An 11623-nucleotide genomic window follows, 5' to 3' on the forward strand; every position below is an offset into this window, starting at 1 on the left:
ACCAACTTGCTGGAGATATAAACATAATTTTAATAAATCTGTATTAAAATATGTGCTATTGTTGTGTTGGGCCTAGTCAATGTTATCTAGATTCATCACAAATAAATTCACTAGTCTAACATGGTGGCGAAATTGTAATATTTATGATAGGTTCTGTTGTGCTAAGCCATGTGGATTTATGTTTTTATTGTTTAGGCTGCATAAGCATGTTTTTAGCCAATATGCAAAATCATAGCCTACCTGATCACCTGTATGCTGTGAGTGAACCTCTGGGTGATCCCTGCGATGAAGACAGAGTCTATGTTCCTCTTCTGCAGATGGTTAAACAGCATGTCTACATGTGGCATGATTTTGTGGAATAACGCCAGGATGAAACAGAAAACCTCATCTTCCAACATTCTCATACAACCCCCGGCCTCTCTCTTCGATATGGCATCAAAGTCTCCTCTGTCTCGAATGGTTTGGAAGCACTTAACCAGTTCATCTTTGTGCTCGTAAACTGTGTTAACAGCACGACTGTGGAAGTTCTATCGCGTTGTTGAAGCACCTGGAAGTCTGTGTGCCACCACTTCATCCAGCACTGCCGTTCGTTTGAATGACTTGGAAAAAAATGTAGAAAACCCCCCAATGTCTGAAAAAAACTGCCCGATCTTTGGGATGTTGCCTGCTGCATAATGAGGTTCAACTGATGCGCATAACAGTGAACGTAGTATGCACTCCCGTAGACGTCTTGCACTATACGCTGCACTCCACCTGTAGCACCCCTCATCACTGCGGCACCATCATAGGCCTGGGCAATTAATTTTCTCTCTTGTCCCGCAGGAAGGATGGTGCTCAGCCTTTCCAATAATGCAGTGGCAATCGTATCAGCAGTCGCATTTGGAAGCGCGATAAACTCAAAAAAACGTTGTTGAATGTTGTTGTGGCCATCTATGTACCGTAGCACAAGCACAAGCTGACAATGAGTGCAGATGTCGGTTGTCTCGTCTGCCTGAATGGCAATATAGTCCGACTGTTTCACCTCTTCCAGAATGCGGTCTCTGAGAACTGACAACATGCGCAGTCTAACAGTTCATTTTGCACGGTCTTCGAAGTGCCTTTAAAAACAGTGGCGTTCTCCAGGTGCACCTCCAACTCACAGTCGATTGAGGCCATAAGATCAATTAGACCCAGGAAAATGCCAGGGTTTTCTGATGCGTCACTCTCATCGTGACCACGCAAAGCAAGTTCAAAGGCACCACAACATTTCACGGCATCAATGATCTTTGACAAAATATGCCGATTCCTGTCCACCTCCTCGTTGTGCCTTCTTATGGCAATGCGGTGTCCCTCATCTAGCTGTGTGGCTATACTAATTCGGCCTAGCATGGCTAGCTTCACAGAGTTGTCCATATGCACTCTTGCCCGTTCATGTTTCTTAATGCGTTCTGACATATGTTTCAGGTCTGTCACCCCTGTCTGTGTCCACGAGCTATCACAAGCACTTGTTTTAAACAGTAAGCAAGGGAAGCAAAAGATTGCATTGGCGTAACCACAGCTAGTAAGCCAAACCTTTCGATCGAACCAACCTCGGGAAAAGGTTCTCTTGTAGGTTTTCTCCTTTTCTCGCGCCTTTTGCGTTATATTCACTTCTGGCTTGTCTGGTCCGAGTTCTTTTACAATTAGTTTTTCCGCTAATGTTCTTCTTTCGAATGGATACAGGTGTAGAGATTTAACTGAATTTGGGGCAAGATTAACTCCCACGACTACATTATTGATATTCAACGTCGCCGGCGCCGCCATACTGCACTCGCACTCCGCTCTGAGGTAAAAGGTAAAAAGTGGTGCACTGCTCTAATCTTGGTTAGGGATGTGCACATCGATGCTATAGTATCGATATATCGATACTCGAAAGCTACTGTTTAGGTATCGATATTTCATATAAAGTATCGATATCTTAATTAAGGCATGACTAAATGTTATCAAAGCTGTGCAGTGTTTATGTCAATCGGTGACGGTGTTTATAATGTTAAAACTTTCCAGCCGGCTGTGCGTGCGTGCGTGCAGTCTGTAGCGCGATGACGTAGTGGACTTTACCCATACGTAATTGATGTCATACCCGCATGCACTGCGGGTGTATTTTGATGGTGCAGCGCGAGTTGTGTGGTCACGTGGACGACGCATTCATTTTAAACAGAGCGGCACGATGGCAGAGAGGAAAAGTAGCGTGGTGTGGTGCTATTTTTCTACAATATTGCACGATGCAATATATGTGATAAAAAAGTGGCACACAGCAATAATACTAGCAACCTTTTTAAACATTTACAAACGACACACCCTGAAACTTATAAAGAGGTTGAACGAAACCAAGCTGCCCGTGCCCAGTCTTCCTCTGCCCAGTCTTCATCTGTCCGACAAAAGACGTTACAGGAGACTTTCCAGGGAGGCAAAAAGTATCCAGGTACAAAGAGCTGGTCATTAGTTAACCTATTACGTGTAATCCCTTGTCACTTGGTACAAATAGGCAAATAAAAATAAGTGTGTTTGTGCGCGCACACAAATGAAAGTTTGCGATAGGAAACTTCAGTACAGTTCAGTAATAGTTCTGTACAGTAAGTGTAACAGTTTGTCATGAAACTGCTCCGAGACTTAGAGGTGAGATCCACTTGCAGCTTTATTAGGGGGTAATCCGAAGGCGTAATCCAAATAACGGGCAGGGGTCATACACAGGCAGGCAGTTCAAACAAAGCAACAAACCAAACAAAGAGACAAACCAAAACAAGCAGGGACCAGAGGCAAAAGGGTAATCAGGGAACAAGGCACAAATCCAGAAGACAGGGAATAGACACAGGTAACGCTCAGAAATGCAGACAGGCTAACAAGACTTCGCAGTGAGTGAATAAGTGCACATGGTATATATAGAGTGAATGTGAATGATATGCAGGTGTGTGTGAAATCAGTGCTGATGAGTCCGGGTAGTGCGTTATGGGAAATGTAGTCTGTGAGTGAATGATAAGTTTGATGTGGAGTGCCCTCTGGTGGTTTTCAAGGGCACTCCAGCTGGTGACCGTTACACAGTTCAAGAAAAATGGCCTGTTTAAAATGACAGTGAAAAAATGCACAGTTAATGTTTTTAGGATTTACGTTATTTCATCATAATTTTTGGAAGAATGTGGTTTAAACATTTAAATTTTTTGTTAAATTAACCTTTTATAATAAATATGTTATTAATGGCCAGTACAAGTCGTAATTTGTCTTTAATTGTAATTATATTCTATTATAAAAATGAAAAATTCTCATACACTTTAAAAATGATAGCAGTATCGGTATCGGTATCAGTATCGCTTAAATTTAAAGAAAAAATATCGGTATCGTATCGCATCAAAAAAATGTGGTATCGCCCATCACTAATCTTGGTACTACAGGCGATATTTTCAGAGCCCCTAAACCTTAAAATTACACGACGATGATTGGCGAAATATAAACTTTTTTGCCTAGCAACCGGGGAACTATTGGCTTAAATTCCAGCACTGTAGGGCTGAGCGAACTGGAGCCCAGGGAAGACAGCCTATTGGCTACTACTACTACACCAACATCCAAATATCATTCTGGAGAGTTCTAAACACATTCTAGAGTAAAACCATTAATATCATGTAATTAACACAGATTATTTTTCAAAATGAGAGATTATTAAAAGATTTTTTTTTTTAAATACAAATAAAAAACTGGCAGGGAGGTCGGCACCCCAGCGCCCTCTATGGGCGAGCCGCTGCTGGTGGAGCGGCATGAATATGACGATGATCTGCATCATTCAAATTCACTCGATGCAATTTAAAAAACAACGGAAGCAACGGTCAACTGTACACTTCGCTTCACGACCAGCATCAGAAGAGTTCGTCTTTCACCTTTCGCTGAAACTTGTTTACAGGAAGGATGCCATTGAAATACAGAGAACCGTCTGACAAAGAGACTTGTATAATACATCCGCGGAGTCGGGCCAGGTAACCGGAAAAATCTCATTTTATTAATAATGCACCACCACATTTAACCAAAATCTTGTGTTTTTGGGGGTCGGGGTACAAATCATTTGTATTAATGCTTATTTGAGGAGGTTAAATCATGAAAGGCATTCATTCCTTCCACTGGAAAAGGGCCCTGGACTTTTTGTTACTAGAAATATCTTTGCATATGAAGGAAAATGTGAAAACAAAATCATAAAGGAATTGAATTTGAGTTAAACTCCCTCTTTTGAACAATCGATTAATCGATAATCGTGTTTTTATATACGCTTTAAGATAAACCGTGTGCAATTTCAATACTTGAATCCATTGTAGAGTATTTTCTCCATATATTTACCAAAGACGGTTTAATAAAATGCTGTTTGAAACTGCCTCTGTTTACAACTTCATGTGAGGCATAGATGTGGATGGTGCATATACTACATACAGTATATAACCATCACTGATGTTTCAGCTCTGCTTCTGCAACACCAGCACACGCTGCTCACACGTCAAATGAAGCATCTATGTATACAGTACAAATGTTACATTTCAGCCTTTTTAAGGCATGAATAAATCATAATCACAGGAAAAAACCTTTTACAGATGCTATTTCAGTGCTAAAAGATGAGTGACACAACGACACATTATTGAATGCGGTGGGACTTTGAGTGAATTAGCTAACCAAGCAACATACAATAGATTTTGTGTTTCAAAGCCTTTTTTTTTTTCCGCAGAAATGTATACCTGCTGTTCATGATCATCCTTACATCTTTCAACTTGTTTGCCATCCCTTTGGACATGGCCTTTTCTGAGGATATCCACAAAAGCTCACACAAGATTTGGTTATCTTTAAATGTCATCTCAGACATAGTGTTCTGTTTTGACATCTTGATAAACTTTCGAATGGGATTCTTCAAGGAACATGGTCAGGTAGGAAACCAGCCGTAACAGCGTTCTGGGTGAAAAACAAGAAACGAAATGAAAACTAAACCTTTGCATTAGCCAGATTACTGATGAACGCCTTAATAATGCCAATCACACATTTTTAGAAATAGTCCAGTTTAACTGATGACAACAACGTAAATATGATTATCTTACTTAGCTGCACCTGTCTATGTTTTTATATTCAAAACAGATTTTCAGTCCGCACTTTTTTGTTCCGTCTAGGTGCTCGTTCTTGATCCTCAGCTGATAAAGAAAGACTATCTAAGCTCGTGGTTTGTTCCAGACCTGCTGGCTGCGTTTCCGGCGGATGTCTTCATCATAATTTTGGTGAGTTTGCTTATTCGGCCTTATTAATATCAGTCACATTGATGATATCAACTATTCGACGTCTTACTATAAAACCATATTTGATTTGTTTCAGGAAAACTATCACGTTGACACGAGCTCGCTGGTGGCCTCAAAGATCATGAGGATCCTCATGTTTGTGAGGATTCTGAGCATGATACGTCTGCTCCGTGTCCCGAAACTCACCAGGTTTTTCTTGGAACTTGAAGAAGTAAGGAATAGCCAGTTTCTTGCATACAAAAGTAGACATTTTTGTTGTTGTATGGAGTGTGATTGTAATGGTTGCATGGTGTTTTCGTACGTGCTTGTAGGATTTACACATCCAGCTTGTAGCAGTGAGAAGACTCTTTAGGGCCTTGTTTGTTGCAGTGGTGCTGTTTCTTATTATGCACTGGAACGCCTGCATCCAGTTTTTCCTCTCCGGGCTGGGTGAATTTCCACCTGATAGCTGGGTCACACAAGAACACCTCCTGGTAAATGGTACATGTTTTTTAATATGGTGAGAAGTCACGTGAATTGAATGCCTGTTTTATTCTTTTTTTGACACATTACGTAGAATGCCTCAATTGGAGAGAAGTACTCATCTTCTTTCTTTCGTGCATTCTGCCAAATGACCGGGACACTATGTGGAGCTTCTGACCCTCCGACACGTACGTCACACTTCCAACATGCATTCGAAATACTTAAATTCAGCGATGCTTGCATTTAGACGAACTCAGGGCTTTGACCAAATCCTTAACAATAAAACTTACCACAACCTAGTAAAAGCAAGCAGCACTCAAAAAGGATGTAAAAAGATGCAATAATGGCGTTTGCATGGATGTGTTTCTCTGATTTGTAGGTATTGAAGAACAATGGGCCGCCATCATAAGTATTGTGATTGGCCGATCGATGTTTATTGCACTTGTTGCATGGCAGATAGCAACATTTGCAGCTAGCAATGCGAACGTAAAAGAGGTGCTCTTTTGTAACATTTGCTCATTTTTATTAAATGAACTGAAGGTACGTCAGATAATATAATGGCATATTTGATATGTTACATCTGTAGCTGAAAAACTTCGAACATCTGCCCAAGGCATTGCGCAAGCGTGCCATTGCAGGCTACAGATGGCAACAGAAAAGGAGCTGTCTTGGCCTCCTGCAAGAATCGCTAAAAAAGGTTTGTCAAATTGAGAAAGTTAGATTTTTTAAAATATGAACTGATGTGTGCAGTTATACCATTTTGTCAAATGTTGTCACTGACCGATCAAAAGAGTGTAAATGTGTATACCTTCTAAACGTTTATTTTGTTCATGTGTAGGAGCAAATTAGCATATTCATGAGCTCAAAGCTAAAAGACATTCATGTTTCGTACTGTAGGATGTTATGAAAGTCATGTGCCCAAACTTGATGAAGGGATGGCTGTTTGCTAGTGGCGATGTCACGCTGATCGAGGCCGTTCTGATGAAGCTGGAGTGCGAAATCTTCCAGACAGGCGACATCATCATCCAACGGAACGGTCCTGCTGACAGGATGTTCTTCATCGAGCGTGGACGGGTACACGAGGAGATCAAGTCTTTCCAGCAGGAGCTCTTGTCTGGAGAGTACTTTGGAGGTGGTGTATGAGAAACTTGCTTTAATTCAGTTTGAACTTTACAGAGACACACATCATATCATTTTTACCAAGAACTTCCTACTTTTGACAGGAAGCTGGTAGAATGTGTGAAAGAATTCAGACATAATTCGGACAACTTGGAAAACGACCGAAAAACCTTTAAGTGTGCCATTGGTATATTTAAAAGAAAATATACATACAGTATATACTGTACCGCCAGTCTACTTTTTATGTTGACTTACTGTAGATCTACTTGTTTTCATCATTTGATGGAGAAATGCCGTACTCTATTAAAGTGTTATGACGTATTTGGCTTGTAGTTAAGTTTCTTGCTTATATATTGAATGTTTTTTCTATTTGGATTTCTCTGTTATGTCTTTGCAGAGATCAGTTTGCTCTTGGGAGGACAGCAGCCTGCTCAACTTCGTGCCTTAAGTTCCTGCACACTTTTTTCCTTGTCTGTGGACAAGCTGCAGGAACTTGAGAGGAGCTTTCCTGATGTGATCGCTGATCTGCGGGAAGCGGCTCATCAGCACCTTTCAGATATCGAGCGTACGAAGCCTTTTCAAAGCAGTCAGACTGGGTGTAGTGGCTTTAAAAAAAGTCTTTATGCTGAAAAAACAATGCGAGTGACGTTACAGTCCATTTAGCAATGCTCAAAACAAAGCTCAGAAGTTCAGCTTATGTTGGTGTATTATGTGTGCATTAACTCTCTGCTAAAGTGTTTTGTTTGTGTGCTTTACAGAAGGTGCTGCGGAGGATGAAAATGAAGATCAAGTGTGAAGAAGATGGAGTGCTTATTAATTAAAACTAAGAAACGTTCACACACTTGTCTCTGATTTTTTGGGCTTCGTTGGTTCTTGTCAATACTAGTGTTAACATATGGAAACATTTAGTGGTTTGCCCTTTAGTGCTCAAGTCACAGTTTTGGCCATCTTATCTTTTAATTTGACATTATTTGAAGATGAAAATACCTTTGCAGTAGTGTAATGCTATGGAGGAAGGAGAAAGTAAGCGGGATTATAAATCCACATTTGGTGGTTATGACCTAAATCAGCTTTAAAGCGATCCTGGTTAAGGCCTTTGGTCCTAAAGCGGCTTCTTCAAATGCTCCAGAGACTCAGCTTGAGGCCGGACCAAGGAGACCAGGTTGTCCAGCAACCTTTACCAGAATCATCTTCTCCACTGGGAGCCCACTCACAAGCCCCAGAAGCTTCTGAATATCAGAAGGCGTGAAATAAGATGCTGTTCTCAATGATGTTTATGAGTCTTTCGTGATTTTATTGCAATCAAAACATCTTGATGAATTATATGACAATACCTAAATGATTCTGTGAATCACAAACCTGAGGAAAAGAACTGTGATATAGAAAGGTCTCAGATTGAAAAAATACAGACTACTTATTTCCAGAGGTTCTTATAAATATATTTTACGGTAATACTTAGATTAAAACTAACATGTTTCTAAACTTCAATTTGATGATCCACTGATTCCGTCATACAGTAAGCATGCACAATAACTGTTACTGCAAAGTCATGGTCTTCAGTTTCAGGCACACCGTTGAATGAAAAAGATTCAACACTATTGCATATATCACACAAGCAGCCACACTAACACACAGATCAGTCCTTCATTGTCATATATTAATGTGCTTGGAAAACATGAAATAAATATTGAAAGGACCACAACATTTCTGATCTTCCAAAGCGACACACTAAGGCACTGCTGCTCCTTAAGGAAATGGGTGAACTTCAAGAAAAAAAACATGTCCAGGCCACCGTATACAACTTATATTTTTCTTAAATAAATAATTTTTGCGATTGTGACATTGTGACCTACTTTAAGTACATTAATCAAAAAAATTCATTGTTATGGGTCCTGTATAGGAGGTTTCAATAATTCTCATTATTCTAAATGGTGATTCTCATACTGTAATACAGTACGTAATATAAATAAAATAAGCATAAATTAAAGCCAGTACAACAAATTCTACAACATGGTACTTGTCAAATTAAGTATTACAAGAAAAAAATAAGCCTTATTTCCCCAATACAACACTGAGACATTGGGTAAATGTATGTGCTTACTTATAAAATAATGTCACAATGTAAAAATGTATTAAACATCAGCTCTCTTTGAGCGAAATATTGTCTTATTTCTGGTGGAGAGAAAGATGACCACAACATGTCCTTTTTCTGAGTTTCACCCAATTTAACTTTAAAAACTGTCCTAGTTACAACACCGCTGCAATCTGGTATGTTGTTGCACACATTTGATACTCTGCTTCCATTCCAATAACTTAACTTCTTTTTGTTTTAACAAAATAAATTGTCAGTGTAGAACCCTTTTTTAGTAGTGTATATGTACTGTATGTATACACAGGTTATAACTTAAGTTATACAAATATGATGTAGCTGTAATCCGCTGAGCGGCTAAACTGGGAGTGCTGTATTTGTGACGCATCAAAAAGGACATCATACATACAAAAAACAGAAAGCTTTCCAATACTCCAATTATTACTCCACAAACATGTTGCAAAAATAAATTGCTGGTCAACAAAGATTACACTTACTCCCCATTCACCCCCTCCTGACCCACAACAGGTGAGCAGGTGCCCGATAACCACTTCCTACATATCTCACGACCCCTCCCAAATCATGTGACGCATTTACCATTTCATGTCCACTACAGATGGATTTTGATTCTAGTTTATTTAGTGCAGAGCTTTTTAAACTTCAAAAGGTCCCAAAAGATATACATATTTTATATACATATAAATATACACAATAAAGTACAGTCTCTTTACAAAACATTGATCACAAGATTGTAAGTGTGTAATGTAAATGATGTGCCCAAATGATAAAATACTGTAGTAGAGTATACTATAATATTTACTATAGTAAACTGTAGTAAAATGTCAAGATACTCCGGTATAGGGTGTTCAATTAAGTATAGGCCTATTACAGTTAATGAATTAAAACTAGTTAGATACTATAGTTAATACTATAGTACAGAGAATTTTATTTTCATTAATGTATTATACATTATGTATTCAGGAAAGAAATTAAACTGCACTTCTTCACCTTGAATGGCCACTGTTGGTTTCCAGAACATGTCCGAGTTCTTCAATAGCTGACTTCTGTCTCTGTTAACTGCAATGATTTTACTCCGTCGGTTCAGCACCCTTCCATAACCCAATCTGAAGTCACACACTGTGCCTACAAACCAAAACAAATCATGTATTGACATCTAGAAAAAGAATAGCTTAGTTTTCTAAGCATTCCGAACAGTATAAAACCATAGAAAATAAAAAGACACTAGATGGCGCTGTTACTCACCTGCCAGCAGCACAAGATCAGCATCTTTCAAGGCATCTCTCCTGTTCTGTCTGATGTGCAGTAGACTGTTCTTTCCCAGCATGCCCCGAGACATCCCACCCAGGAAGCAAGGAATGCCTAAAGACTCTAGGGCCTTTCTGTAAGACACACATCCAAAAAGAGAGTTCAAACATCAACCATGAGTTACATGTCCGGGTGCTATAAATCAATAATTGTTGCCGTTTTTGGCTCATGCTTATACAACTGAAGCATTATTCTATATGATCAATTTATTCAATACATACAGTAACTGTGTTGGTTGCATATGGAGCATAAAAACCCTTTGGACCTAAAGCAGTGGTTCTCGAACTGGGGGCCCCAAGATTGATCCAGGGGGACACGGAATTTGTATCATACTTTTCACGCAATCAAACACTAGAAAAATAACCAAAATTATTTATGTTTCAGCATTGTATAACTGAATATGTTTTTGGTTTCTTAAAATTCTAGTTTAGGATTATGCGACTTTATTTTGGGGAGGGTAGAAAATGCACTGTACAACAAGGAAAACGTTTGAGAACTACGGACCTAAAGGGATAGTTCACACCAAGATTTAAACTCTTTTTTTGTAAGAAAAATAAATATTTGTTCTGCAGAATACAAAAGAAGATATTTGTTGGTAGCCAAACAACACCGCCCCATTGACTTGGCCCCAAAATGATTTCTCAACATATTTTCTTTTCCACATAAAAATGAACCAGAAGTTTTGAACCACATGAGAATATAATTTTTTGAGAGAATTTTTTTTGAGTGTTATTTTATACTTCTAATGCCCTTTATTGCAAAGAAAAATAAATAGTAAGCAGGTCTAAAGTAGCAGAACGGGTTTTTTCACGATATGATTTAAAAAAATGTAAAGGTGTCAACCAGTATATGTCAATATTAAATGTTTAATGTTTACTGTTTAATGAAGGAGGGGTGTCTTTAAATATCTAGACTGGCACCACAAAGACAATAGGTTTAATATCCAGAAGGGGATTGATGAACTACTCCATGAACGAGTATGACACAAACTGGGTAAAGACAGAATGGCTAAATGACCTGACATCATCTGCAGGTGTAGGCGGCAAGGTTGCTTGGCTGCCCAACAGTATGACGGGTTTCTTGGCTCGGCTCACCAGTTCCACACATCTTTGAATCTGGAAATGAATGAAACAACTTGAATACCGAGTCATGTAAATAAGATCTAATCTGCCGTGTCTGAAGTAAAAGTCACAGCTTTCTAGATCATTTCATTCTGCCCTGTTATGGTTCATGTTAAAGATGATGAGAATCAAATGAGATCTAATGTGACGCAACCATAAAAGCAATTAATAATACATCTCAAATGGCCATTAAACGATTGACAGGTCTCACCTCATCCTCTGTGGCCTGCGGGATG

General features: G+C 39.2%; 1 protein-coding gene across 1 annotated transcript in view; it reads right to left on the reverse strand.

Moving 5' to 3' along the window:
- LOC306902882 (2-hydroxyacyl-CoA lyase 2-like) overlaps positions 1–10455 on the reverse strand; it is a gene marked incomplete at its 5' end in the record, with an annotated part of 55092 nt that extends 44637 nt beyond the window's left edge. The window contains one exon of the mRNA XM_079471762.1: positions 10423–10455. Coding sequence (XP_079327888.1) covers positions 10423–10455 — 33 coding nt within the window. The remainder of the gene's footprint in view (positions 1–10422) is intronic.
- Between the last annotated feature and the right edge of the window lie 1168 nt (positions 10456–11623).

The sequence above is a fragment of the Barbatula barbatula genome (genome assembly GCF_947034865.1).
Source record: "Barbatula barbatula genome assembly, chromosome: 2".
NCBI lineage: Eukaryota > Metazoa > Chordata > Actinopteri > Cypriniformes > Nemacheilidae > Barbatula > Barbatula barbatula.